This window comes from Platichthys flesus, chromosome 23 (genome assembly GCF_949316205.1).
Source record: "Platichthys flesus chromosome 23, fPlaFle2.1, whole genome shotgun sequence".
Taxonomy (NCBI): domain Eukaryota; kingdom Metazoa; phylum Chordata; class Actinopteri; order Pleuronectiformes; family Pleuronectidae; genus Platichthys; species Platichthys flesus.
In genome coordinates, this window is record NC_084967.1 from 13,314,645 (window position 1) to 13,328,727 (window position 14,083).

The window sequence follows — 14,083 nt, forward strand, 5'->3', positions numbered from 1 at the left end:
AACATCGCTCATATCTAATATCAGCGTGTTTTGTGATCGTGTTTTATAATGAGTCAAGCTCACGTCCCCTGAGGTAAGACTCACACACTCACACACACACACACACACACACACCCACACACACACACACACACATACAATACTACATTTACACTCATCTGACATGAAGGACTGGAGGGAAAAACTCAATTATGAAGCTCCAACCATCACATGCAGATTTTTATTAAGAAATTACTCAAAGATTAATTGGCTGTTGATCTACTGATCTATTAAATTTAGCACTTGATGCTGTAAAGATATCAGTGCACAGGTGGAGGTACAGTAGTACATTCACTGGACTGTGTGACCGTTTTATAATAATGAATTCATATAAATATTAATATTCATTGAATAATTTAAAACTCATTCTGATTCAGATTTAACGAGTTTTCATTTCGGGTCTTGAGGCTTAAGATTCCCAATTTACTATACAGTGACATGTCACAACTGTCACATGAATAATTTAATGTACATATATAAATTATTAACTGTGTATCTCACACACACAGACACACAAACACACACACCTCTGCTCTTGGTGTATTGTGTGTGAGTGTAGACAGCAAGGATGTTTTGGGAATGTTAATCCCACAGCAACAGGACAGCACATATGTGCCCAATCAAAAGGAGACAATCTCACACACACACACACACTTGTATCCATCTATTTTAAAGGGCTCTAACAATCCCTGCCACTCCTCCAGTCTCCTCAGACACCACAGCATCTGTTGCCCATAGTGCTTATCTGTTCATTACATGAAAGCAGTGGACAAAGTCTATTTTTAAGACTTTATCTGCCCCCCCCAACCCTCTCTCTCTCTGTGTCCTTTTCCGTGACGCTTTAATTTGTACCACCACAAAAATATCTCCCCCAACCATACACACACACACCTCTCAGGTGCATTAGTGACCTCTCCATCACCCCAGAGACTATACTTCAGAGACAGTGTTCTGATGCAGTGCTGCAAAGTCATTACAGAACAGCATTTACACACACACACACTCACACTCACACTCACACTCACACTCACACTCACACTCACACTCACACTCACACTCACACTCTCACTCTCACTCTCACTCTCACTCTCACCAGCATGATGCGATCAATAAGAGCTGGGCAGATGAAAGAAATAGAACCTATAAAATAAACCAAACCAGCAAAAACATTTCTGTGAGGACCAGGCTTTGTGCATGAGGTCATTTTCATGTTGAAACAGGAAGTGGTTTTCTTGTGTTGCTGCAAATTGACTGAAGTTGATTTAAGACTCCAAAAGTAGACATACGTATGTGGACACACTTTCTGTACATGTAGTGGACTTGTGCAGCCTCTTGTGGTGACAATCGGTTCTACACCGGTTTCTATACTAACAGAGAGTGAATTGATTAATTAGGATAAACCAGGATTTTATATGTCATCCACATACACGTTCAAATTAAGGATTTAAGGGATTCATGATATAAAGATCCTTTAAAAATCAATCAATCAATCACTCAATCAATCAATCTGGGATCTATAGCCTGGTTTGTGTTAGAGAACAACATTTAAAAACATATTAAAAACACATAAGCCTGTATTCACACATTTCTATCTTGCATATGCATCCAGAAACACACACACACACACACAAGCGCAGTGTGTGGGTGGTATCCCCAGCGCTGTGAAACATCTTGCCTCCCACATGCTTATATAACTCCCTCTCCACCTCCTCCAGCTGATCACTCATCACTTTATCATTTTACCCTCCACTGGGAAGGAAGAACACCCCTCCTCTCATCTCTCTCTACCCCCCCCCCCCCTCCCTCTCTCATTGAAACAGCTCATCAGGGCGCCCCTCTGCATCCGAGCACGATTTCGTTTCCCTCCCCGAGCATCAAAGGGGAACATCTCTGCCACGCGGGGCGATCACGCTGCGGTGAATCCCGACTCTACTGAAGATTTAATGCTGGTGAGAAATTCCATCGCAAAACCTGAAGCGCTTGTGACAACACGGGAGCTCGGAAGTCACACCTCGTTATCATCCACCTTTACTGACATTTACAGACGGAGAGACGCGATGAAGGGAAGCGGCTGTAAACGTGGGTTCATTGCAAAATCCAAGCTGCCGACAGAGATGAAGAGCGGCTGTGACACAAAGTCAAATACAGAGAAAACGATGTAGGGTTATGATATAACAGCAAATACGCTCCTCCTGCCTGATTGTTTTCTCAGCACACATTACTGTAATGAGAAGAAATGTCTCGTGGGCATTCTGCACAGTAATAGCCTCAGCACCCTCCCACAGAGAAAAGCTTCACACGCACCTCAGCCTCACTTTGGACACACAACCAGAACAGTGTGTACAGATGTGCAGGAGACACACATTCACTCGAGTGAAGGACGAGGACTCAAAAGGACGAACTCCACAGAGCCCCAGCTGAGACACCAAGGCACCTCACCCCAGAGGGAATTACCCTATAACTTGATCATTTCAGGTAAAACATTCTCTCTCTGCCTAAAGGTGGAAGAGAATCGACAGATCAACTGATTCACTAAAAATATTCCCTAACCCTAACCCTATAAATTTGAAAGTGGAAAGTTTTAAGGGAATGTTGAATAATGCTTTTGTTTGGGACTATTTTCAGCCATGGATTAGTACACACATTGTGCTCTGGTGAGTGTTCCTGGCAGCAGGACACTGTACGTGGGATAGATTCAAAAAACAAACCACAGTGCTTTTACTCATTGTTATGAAGGAACATGTCGCTCCACAGATAAACAGCTGTTTAAAGTTACAGCTCCTAAACTGTAGAATATCACCTGTCACCTCCTTTTCAGAGATTAAAAAACAAGTTCTCGACTCACATTGATGAGCTCGATCTCCCAGATCTTCTTGACGAGCTCCATGGACGTGTATCCGTTGATGAGAAAGGACTTGGTGTAGTCGCCGAGCTCCAGCGACTCCAGCCACTCCGCCACCGACGTCGGGTTGTTGCCATCGTATCCCACCGGCCGCACCTTGGGTTCAGAGGAGATGGAGAGAAAGGTGAGGGGATGAAGCTTTGGGGAAAGCTGGACTATGGACCAGAGAAGAACCCATGACCTTTCAGAGCAGATTCCCGTTAAGGGGGGGGGCGTCTTTAACTTTACATTTTTCAACATGTTTGTGAATAATGCAGAAAAATCCAGCATGACAAGGCCGAGTGCTAATATCTATGACCAGGGGAAATTTGATCTGGACAAGGATCTTCATGTATCTGATCTAAATACATGTTTATGCAATATGGTGATACAGAGACCAATAAGTGGTGGTGGAGGAAACTCAGCGGAATGATGGGACCACATGGGACAAGGAAGAACCCTTTAAATTTTGGCATTGAACATTTTTAACACTTTCTTTGACATTGTGAGGACAAAGAATGTTTTTGTTTTTTTTTGATTTCCACCAATCTCCCAGAGAATAATTCATGGATCTTGATTAATTCAATCAGGCTTGTTAGGATCTACGGGGACCGCTGGTGGAGGTCATCCTGTGTGTTCCCATAAATGCAGACATGCTGGAGTTGTTTTGCTGTTTCTCTGCCCATATGGTGCAGTCGCTCTGACCTGGAGCTCTGCAGCATGAACCAGCTGCTGTTTAACTCTGCACAAATACCACAATACAGCCTAGTTTGTTATATAACCTGACAGCTGTTTAGATTCTATTCACATCATACTTGATTGCTGCGCTGCACTTTCTTCCCATTTTCCTTCTCGACTCCGCTGCCACAGCCTTGGTTCCTGCATTAAACATTTATTGGATCTCCCCCGGTTCAGCGGGGTGCAGGAGCGAAGAGGCTACAGAGTTACAGAGCTGGAACCGAGTGGGTTTAACAAATAAAAAACCTTCATGAATACATCCTGGCTGAATAATTTCATAGAGCAAACAGAAAGCTCACGTCTGGAGGAGCCGGAGTAGGACGGGCACAGCAGGGGGCGATCCCTCAAAATGTCTTTGTGTGTAACGTGAATCCAGTTCATTGCTCATTCACTTTTATTCTGACATTGACAACAGCTTCAGAGAGTTTACGGTGCTTCAAACGAGAATCTACACACCCGTCACCTAGGGTTGAGCATCGCATATATGTGTGTGTGTGTGTGTGTATGTGAGGGCAGACAAAAGTTAAAGGTAGAATTTTTTTACAGTATTTCTAAGAAGCTCCGTGTGGATGAGAGGAGGAAAGTGCTGAGTAGAGATCAAAGTTTTCTGGGTGTCTGTGTGAAACCTGCTTATCTCAGAGTTCAGAGTCTCTTTTCAGACTCGTTCTCCACAGTCAAACACCTTTGAAGTCACTTTCAGTCACACACACACACTCACAGGTGTTTGACCTTCCTAACACACTTCAGTGGCCTGCACACAAACTCTCCAACAACTTTGATATTCATATTATTCTAATATGAATTATTCTGACTCTTTTTTTCTTCTTCTTCTTCTTCTTGATAACCTCTATACGTTTCTTGTATACCACAACTACTTCTAGTACTAATACTTATAGTTATAACTCCAATAATGATAATAATACAAATATGACTTTATTTTAAAAGACCCATTAAACATGTCAAGAAGTGAAAAGAGATATATCTATTCAAAGAAGATTATTGAATATCAACAGTGCAGAAGAAAAGGAGAGGAGGAGAGGAGGAGAGGAGCAGAGACCTTTACAGATTTAAACCCAGCCAAAAGTATCTTAAGGTCGATTCTGTTTTACTGGGAGCAAGAGAAGAAAATTGGTTCAAATCTTTTGGTTGTAATGAATTCTTTGGCTGCAGCACTGGAGGCTGTGATGTCGAGTGGTGCCGACTCTTTGGTGCCGTGTTCAAACTCAGCCTCAGACTCAGAGTTAAATTAAACAGAAAGTTCATGAGATCTTTGTACAGTTACTTGGAGCTAAAATTGAAGATGTACTCTTTGTCGAAATGGATAATCTGGGAAAGGGAATTTACAACAATAAACCCAGACTAGGGACCTCTGCTGCACTTCATGTTCCGTGTAAGCTGTCTGAGATGTTCTTGTTTGGAGTGTGTGACTTTCTGCAGTACTGACCCGGGGCAGCAGCCGGATGGCCTGAAGGAGACGTTGTCTGTGGGCTGAGTTGAGGATCCCGATCTCCAGCAGGTCCTGGTCCTCCACCACGTTGCTGCCCTGCGGAGCAACAAAACAACAACCACGGTTACAGTTCGGCTTCACGTCACATGACCAAGGTCGCATTTCTCGCACATTGTGTTCACAGCAGCTTCTTTACTTTAATACTGACTTGGCAGCTTAGGATTTTTGAATGAATACTTCATTGTAGGTTTCTCAATTGCCCCTTATAGAATACAAAATTTGCAGAAATGAATACAAGCAGGAAAATGGAAAAATACATTTAAATTCCTCAAACACCTCAATGTGGTGTCAATTTCGTAAAACTCGTTATGTGTAAAGGAAAACATGTCACTGGTAAATATGGTAAAACATGCAAAGCCACTGGTGTAGTCTCATTTTCATTAAGCACATCTTCGCTGTAACAATATTATAGAGCAATGTTCGATTTCTATGATCCTAATAAAACCCTCCAGGCTTTTGGTGGAATTTATTTTGCCAATTCATTCTTTGGAAACAAGAGGCAGTCAAAATGTAAAAGTCAAAGTTGAAAATATTCCTTAAAAAGCCACTATCTATCTTTTCACTAAGTTGCGAAAAACTATGATCCAGAAGTAAAGCAGATTTAGCGATGCGGTAACAACGTTGATGTGGATGCACGTTCTGATGAAACCTGCCAGTGAAACTTAAAATACTGCTCCAGTTTATTTGAATCAAACGATAAACATAAAAATATCTAGAGAACATGAGTGAAAACAGAAAGGTAACGAAAAAAAGCAGTTTTTTTTTAAGACCAGCAGCCTGTAGGGGCATCGTGCCGAATTCACCTTTAATTAATCCAATGGGAAAAACTTAAAGAGACCTATCAGTCATCCCCACCCCAGAGAGACAGAGAGGAAGCCTTCATTCAGACAGATCATTAAAGGAAAGGAAGGAATGGAGCTCCAGCTGCCGGATAGAGAAAAGGCGAACTCAGCCAGAAAATACCGTTAAAAATATAAACTGTGATAGAAGAGAAAGGTAAACCTGAGGTTATCGGCAGAATGACGCTGGTAAATAAGGCGGACAGTGTGAGCGGCCTGGAGGCTCGGGGGTTCCAGGACCACACACAGACGGATTAAACCTGTCAGCGTCGTTATGCCTCCTCCCTGTCAAAGTAATAACAGTGATAAACATCCAATAGACGCGGAACAAGAAAGCAGGTGGATACCAGTTATCTTCCTGATTCCTCCTTTCCCCCCCTCTATTTCAATTCTGTCCAGAGGTCGATGCAGCGGATCCCTGTGGCCTCAGAGATAAGAGACACCAGCAAACCTGAAACAACACTCAGCTCGTCTGGGTGGATTCACGCTTGAGAGATTTGTCAACAGCAGTCACAAAATTAATATTATAGTTCTCTTGTATTTTCAGGATACAAGAGATTAAGGATTTACAGGTATTTACATTTCTGAATATTCAACTAATGTCTTAAACTGGATCTGCCCCAAAATGCATGAGTGTAAAAACAAACCTCCTAGGAAATCATATTTTAAACCGCTGGATCCAGATGTTAATTTGGAAGATTCATACCAAAAAATGTATGGTTTCTCCCTAACCCATTGTTCTACCAAGTTGTTTGCATAACCAACCAACCAGCCAACCAACCAACCAACAAACCAAACCACTAACGAACCAACCAACCAATCAGCCAACAAAAGAAACAAACTGACCAACAAACTAACACAAAATGGTCAGTGGTGAAAACACAACCTCCTTTGCAGACATGTGGTCTTTAGGAGATAAAGCAGAGCCCAGAAAACAAACAGTCATTACTAAGTTGGTAGGTTTTACTCTCTCTTTGTTAATTCTCAATATGTCCATGTGGCGTTTATCCCAAGATCCATGTTTTGCACTTGGAAATGACAGATACAAGGAAAACATCATGTTAACACAGAAAGTGAAAAATAGCTTTAGAAAGAGAACAAACATTAAGGAACTCCATCTTGTTCTATGAGGAGCCCAACCGGGAGCAATTATTCATGCCTCTGAACCCCCCCCCTACAATCTACTCTACTCTGCGAGTCATTACTCTGCTGTGAAGTCGTAGCACGGTAACTCCCAAAGTCGGCTCTGCTCCGCGCTCTATTAATCAGCCTGGGAGCTGCTCTAGGACCTACGCTGTTCTCACAGAGGATGAAAAATGGGGTACGGATCATTTAAAGAACAGGAAGTGGCCAATCAGCTGCAGGGGTGGACGAGTGGGGCCCTGGAGACGTGTTTCACTAACAATCCTCCTTCAGCATCCCTCAGGTTTAAACTGCTTTTTCCTTTCAAAGGTGAAGTGGAGGAAACCTGCTGGAGGGGTTAGATGGTAGACGGGACATGGACATTAGCCAAGTGCACGGATTAATAAACTGAGTGCATGGATTAACATGCCATGTGTTTAAAAATCTGTGGATTTATAAACTGAAGGGAAATCCTCATTTGGGAAAAAGCAGAGTTAAGAAACTTAAGAAAAAGAAAAGACTTCCGATACAACGGACAATCCTATGAATCCTTCTCAGATGGTTCTGATGGTAACGAACCATCTGGGAAGGATTTGTTGGAAGCTGGTTGGAAAAAGGCAGATGCTTTCAGAAGAATTCTTGATACAGGTGATTGGAGGAAAACATCTGTCTGTCAATGCAGGGGCATTAGACTTTTTCTTGAGGTATCCAGTTCGTTTTAAAATGCATGCAGGATAAACTGCTGAACACTAACATCTCGTTCTCCTGGCGGCTGGAAGGTGTTCAGAATCCCCTCATTGTTGATACAGCTGCAGCGGCCTGTGGTTTCACTGGTGACACTGACTGCACAGCTTAACGATGGCGCCGCAGTGGGTCACACACATTCAGAAATTACAATTCATGTACAACTGCAGTGGGCTGGGGCGAAATTAGAGATATAACAAAAAAAAGCGACTGTGGTCGAAGCCTTTATCAGCAGCAACAGGCTCGGGAGAAAACTACAAATCATGCTCGGCCTATTGTTCGTGTTCTGTTCCTTTCACGCTCGTGTTCATCCCTTTGCCTTCCAGTCTCCGTTGGTCTGCCATCACAGAAACTGGCCTCTTCTCATCATATTGTTCCCTCTTCATTATTCACTTCACAGACCGTCTCTCAGTGGATTTTGGTTTCTTAAAGGTTTCAGACGGATCATTCTTCTCTTATTTCTTGTTTGCTTATTTTATTATGAATTTCTTTTGGAAGAGGATGAGAAGTCAGAATGCTGAAAATAATTTATTTCTACTGTTGTTTCAGTGCAACGGTTACGTAAGAGCCATTTCACTTCCCCTGCAGCTGCTCTTATCGATTTCCTCTGCATGATATCATGCGTTATCTCTTCACTGGAGCCATCGATGTGCTACAGCACCTCCATTCAATCCTAAAAGTGATTTTTTGCACGATATTCTTTCACACTATTTGTTTCTTTGCCTGTTTCCTCTAATGAGAGCAGCTCTAGTAACTATCTTTCAAGAGAGCTGCAACAACAAGTCACCCATCATCTTGTCCTGTCCACCATGAGCCTCTCTCCATCCTCCTCCTCGTACTCCAACAGTCTGGTCACGTATCTAATTATTTATTACCATGTGCCGTGTTTGATGGCAATAATGAGCAAGGAGACCGAGCTCTGCTGCAGACTGGTCCCACAAAGAGGCCACAGTCGAGGGGGATGGTCTCCATCTTGGTAGGTTTCCGCCAAATGACTGTGTGAGGAACGACACCCAGTACAGTGAAACCAGTATCTACTGAGGTTATGATGAATCCAGCCTGAAGAGGATGGTAACATCTCATCCAGGTGAGAACTCTGTGGTTCCCCTACAGCTCTAACAGGGAATTTTAGCATCTTTCAGCACTTTGTCTTGGTTTTTCCTGCCCACTCCTTGACCAGTCTCAGGCACAAAAATTCCCATTATACACTATCTGCCCAGCACCAATGAAAGTCAAGTTTAATTATGTGTAGCTTGAATAGCTGGTTAGCAAACAGAAGGTGAACATTAGCCCGGAAACTAGTTTTTCTAATTTGATTTTCCATAGCTTCAGTTCCCAGTCGTTTAATTTCAGCAGGTTTTTAACTCAAACACAAAACAATCTATGTAAATGAGCTGTTGTTGTTTACCTCCACTGTTATTTTTCATCACTCCCACATTCATGCATGTACAGTCATTTAGAGTGAGTGCGATTAGTCTCCAACCAGCATCCTTCATATTAAACGTTGCCTCCATAATAACCACTCCACCCTCTTCCCACTTGTCCATCAATCTAGAGCCACTTGTCCTCTACTGGCTGCTTAAGGTGCCAAGACCCGCCCACTCCAATGACCCCCATTAGCGCTAGTTGGTAATGGTGGATGTTTATATTCCTGCATCGTTCCTTTGCTGACATCAAATCCGATGTGGATCAGAATTGAGGTCGAACTCATTTGCAAGCCAATCAGTCGTACACATGAACTTGAACTGGTCTTAACAATGTAAAGAAAAATAAATAATAATTCCAATGCAGCGAGTTTTCCATTTTAACTTGATTCCTCATATTGAGAGCTGCTGAAATGAAATTTACCCACTCCCTTCCTTGAAGGATCCACAGTCAATAATAAAGAGGAGCGCAACCAATATCAGCGTAATCCCTGTAGGCCGTGCCTCAGCTGCTTTTAATTTCAATTTGTGGTAACCGAGTTTTCCCAAGGTTTGAAAATATCAGCCGTGTTCAGTTTAGTCACAAACAGCGAAATGAGGGTAAATCCTCACTCAGGAAGTGGGACACCAGAGAACCCGAAAAACTCAAAGAGACTGGGAGAGAGGCCAACTTAAATTGTCTGCAAGGCAGTGTCATGTCAGATCTAAAGGAAGCTTGTGAGCGGTTGAGAAAGATTTTCAGAGAAGAGTGTCGAAGCCACGAGAACAGAAAATCCTTAAGTCCCTCAGAAATATCACCAGAAACTTAACAACGATGAACAAGGTGAAAATGAGAGTAAACAAAGTTGTCACACTGATGTGAAGGCAGGAGTGTGTGTGAGTGTGTGTGTGCCAGAAGAAGAGGGAGGGGGCGTAATGATATGAGTTCACTTTGGAATTGGCAGAAGTTGGCATATTAATTTGAGTTAAATCAGAATTAATCTTAAATGGTTGTGACAACATGAGGTGAGATGGGTTCGGCGAGGTTGTGAATTCCTTCACTGATGTTTAACAATCAAACAATATATAGAAACTGGACAGGAGAAAGTTCCTGGTGGCTTCTGTTTGACAACTTCTCAACTTAAAGCTGAACTAATCTGTGTTAATATTAATTAATGAAGAAGATGACCTGTGGGTTGACAGCAGCTCTTTGACACAACATCTTCCATGAGTTTGGAATTGCTGTGCAGGTTGCACCTATTCCACAAAACAAGAAAAACATACTTATACTGAGAGTAGATTTATGCCCTAACAGTGTTATAGAGTCCTTTTCAATGCTACCTAAGTTGTGTTAGCTGAAAATCTAAATAATTGTTTGAGACCATGTCATTATTCTTATTATCAGATCTGACATTGGCTCAATTTTCGGTTTCTCTCAGTTCCAGTGAAGTGCTTGAGGGTCGGTTCCACCTGAGGGAAGTGGCTCGTTTCCGTGAACGGCTGCTGGATGTGTAAAGAGGCCACAATGACTTTACACACTTTGCTGATAATATGTTAATGTGGTCTTTTGTCTTTAAGTAAATAAATAGCCCATTATTGTACCAAACAGGAGGTTAAAGTGGAACTCTAATGAAATTGTTGGAAATGTTTATGTGGAGAAGACTATTGCAAACCTTCCTACTTCCTGCTTCTTGCTGTAAAATGGGTTCTAAACAACTTGGAGGCAAATCAGTTTATACCTGTTTCTACTGCTGAATTGTGAATCATATCCTGGAGAGCAAACCATGCAAAATATCCACAGAACTGGTTAAATATTCATGCTGAAGGCATTATCATACATCCTCTGAGGACTTACAGGGATGAAAAAACTTAGTCTTCCTAACAAATGAATTCCTTTCCTCTTTTTCCCTTGATTTGTTGTGTTGGTAAACAGCCATGTTCTGTGTCTGTTGCAACTTTATGAAATGTATTCACTGTATGTGAATTCCACCGACGTACAATAAAGAAAAAGAGGTGATGGGGGGGGGGGGGGGAGAAGGAACAAGTCTACAAAATTTGAATATGGAAAAAATTAAGATAATTGGCCACTGCAGAGATGTGAGATTTAGAAATGTAGATGAGTTTAAAGAGCGGAGGAAGAGTGTCCTCGCTCATATGCACAAGCTGCACACACAACTTTATATCAGCTTCAGGGCCACTTATCAAAATCTCTTTAAATGTTTAAAGGAGCTTGTGACTAGAAAGTGAGACGCACAGAGAAAGAGAGATGCTGTGATTTCCTCCTGTTGCCAGGGTAACCAAAGAAAAAGATGCAGGTCACAGTGTGTGGAAGGGTGGACACACACAAACACTAACACACACTCACACCTACATGATTTCTCTTTTTCAGATGCTTACATACGCTGTCAGTCGTCATATCAGGAGAGAGCATCTAACTGTTTTATCATTTCTCTTCTGGATGTGATGACGTCAAGGTTGTGCAAAAAATAAAGGGACAAGAAACCCTCATATCTCAGTATGACGTGGTTAAGGATCATCACAAGATAACTTATATATTCCTCTACTAGTAAAATACTAGAATACTATTGATAATAACTTATATATTCCTCTACTAGTAAAATACTAGAATACTATTGATGCATTGCTTCTAAAGCTATAAGATACACCCCTAACTGATTTAGCCATTTTGGAGATATGAGCTTCTTTCCCCCGAATAGTGAAAATCTGATAAACTCATCCGGTCGTCATCTCTCTGCTTGTCACCCATGTTTCTGCATTAGCTGCAGTTTCTCTCAGTTTGGCTTCACTGCATCTCCTTCGCTTTCCCACTTCCTCCTCATTCTCGACGTTATCACTCATGAAACCTTCTCCTCCCGTGGACGTCTCTTACAAAACATGCATCACATGCAAAATGACCCAGAGAGTTTCTCCTCCAACGTCACTGGAGACAAACGCGTCATTGGACATCACAGTACCAGGTTGCATCCTGGTCCACAGGCTACAGGTGGTCTCACCTAAGAGCTCTACGTGTGAGCATGTATGTAAGTGTATGTATGCAGACATCATTAACAATCATGGTCTGCAAGATGATTTGTCAGTGCAGTATGAGCATGTCGGTGTGCAGCTTGATGCTGGAGTTGAGATTTTAGCTGTGGCTGAGATGTGGAGTTGGATTTCTGTGCGTGGGAGGACCTCACATGGCATCAGTGGGGAGAGGCAACGGAGGAATGAGAGAGAGAAAGGAGGAAAGCCAAAAAATCTGAGAGATCAGAGTGAAAGAGGAAAAACTAGCCTTGCTAATCACTGCAAAGAAGATTATCAGAAATGATGAGTTGTACCTCGGGGAGCAGAGAAAGCTTAGAAGGGGGGTGGAACAAACAGAGAGTGGTGATTGAATCTGATGCCAAAGATAAATAACAACAGGAAGGGAAGAGAAACCAAGGATCAAACCTCAGAGTTTCCCCCCCAAAAACAATTGTGCAAACACTCACCATAAACTGGACATTGTCGAATCCGTTGGCCAGCAGGTGGTTCTCGTACTGGACCAGGCCGATGGAGTCGAGCCACTGACCCACAGACTGCAGGGGGCAGCGGGGACCTATGAGGGGATGGAGGGGCAAACGCTTCAGAAGGGAGTAGCCGTCCACACGGTAGCAGCGGCAGTCCGGCTGCGAGAGCTGGCACTGCCACATCATGTTATGGCGGGCTAAGTGGCTGTCGAACGAGCCCGCCATGCTTTGGGGGAGTCTTTTGGCAAGGCAGCAGGAGGAGGAGAATCAAAGGGGGATGCAGGTATAAGGGGGGGGGGGAGGTGAAGAAAGGAGGAGGAAGAGGAGGAGGAAGGTATGGGGTGCTAGGCTAGAGGCATGTTGTGGATGGAGGGGGTCAGCATGCAAGGGTCCAGGTGGGCTCAGGCGTCCAGCTGCTGCTCTCTCTGAATCCAGCCGGAGGGAGGATGAGAGGGGGGCGGAGGGTGAAGTTGTATCCAGAAAAAGAGCTGCGGTCCTGGGGGTAAAATCCTGCCGGAGATGGGTGGTGGATGAGACTGGAGTTTCAGATCCGCAAGCAAAAGCGACCGGCTTGTGCGTTTGTGTCGCGCACAGCAGCCGCTTCTTTTTTTCAGCTGTTGCGCTCGCTTGGCTGATCCCTTGATCGAGTGTGTGCCTGTGTGTGTGTGTGTTTGTGTGTGTGTGTGAGAGCGTGTGTGTGTGTAAGAGAGAGAGAGAGAAAAAGAGCGAGAGCTGCCTGTGCTGTGGATTTCTCTTTATCAAGTACTCCCACTCATCTGTATGCTCCTGCAGCCTCCTCTCTCTCTCTCTCTCTCTCTCTCTCCTCTCAGAGCACTGCTTTCCTCCCTTGTTCCCTCCTCACTCCCTGTCTCTCTTTCTCGCTCCCTCTCCCTCTCTCGCTCACTTTCCTCTGTCTACCTCCTGTCTCTATCTTCTCTGAGGGTTTCGAGCATCACCCTGCGCTAACTGCCGCTCTACGTATATCTGTCTCTCTCCAGCTTCACAACAGCTCGAGCTTCTTTGTCTGCGCACACACACACCACACACACACCACGCTGAGTGTATGTATGCAGTCTACATGTGTTGACATGTACATGTTTGCCAGTGTGTGTGGTGAGCAGTGGCGATGTGTGTGTTGGTGGTGGTGGTGTTTGGGGGGGGGACAAACAGGATTTTTCCCCAGTGGTAACCATGGTTAGCAGCAGCTTTGCATTCACAGATGAAAAGAGAGAGAGAGAGAGAGGAGGAGGAGGGGAGGGGGGGGATCGGGAGGTGGAGGATGGGGGAGTTAACGCAGGGAG

The 14,083-nt window shown here is 43.6% G+C and overlaps 1 protein-coding gene across 4 annotated transcripts in view; it reads right to left on the reverse strand.

Annotated features, from left to right (window-relative positions):
- The window catches only part of anks1b (ankyrin repeat and sterile alpha motif domain containing 1B), a 155,515-nt gene that overhangs the window by 28,686 nt on the left and 112,746 nt on the right, over window positions 1–14,083 (reverse strand). For all 4 annotated transcript variants that reach the window (XM_062382946.1, XM_062382945.1, XM_062382948.1 and 1 more), the window contains 3 exons: window positions 12,765–12,871; window positions 5,103–5,201; window positions 2,885–3,037 (listed from right to left, as the gene is read on the reverse strand). In XM_062382946.1, coding sequence (XP_062238930.1) covers window positions 2,885–3,037; window positions 5,103–5,201; window positions 12,765–12,871 — 359 coding nt within the window. The remainder of the gene's footprint in view (window positions 1–2,884; window positions 3,038–5,102; window positions 5,202–12,764; window positions 12,872–14,083) is intronic.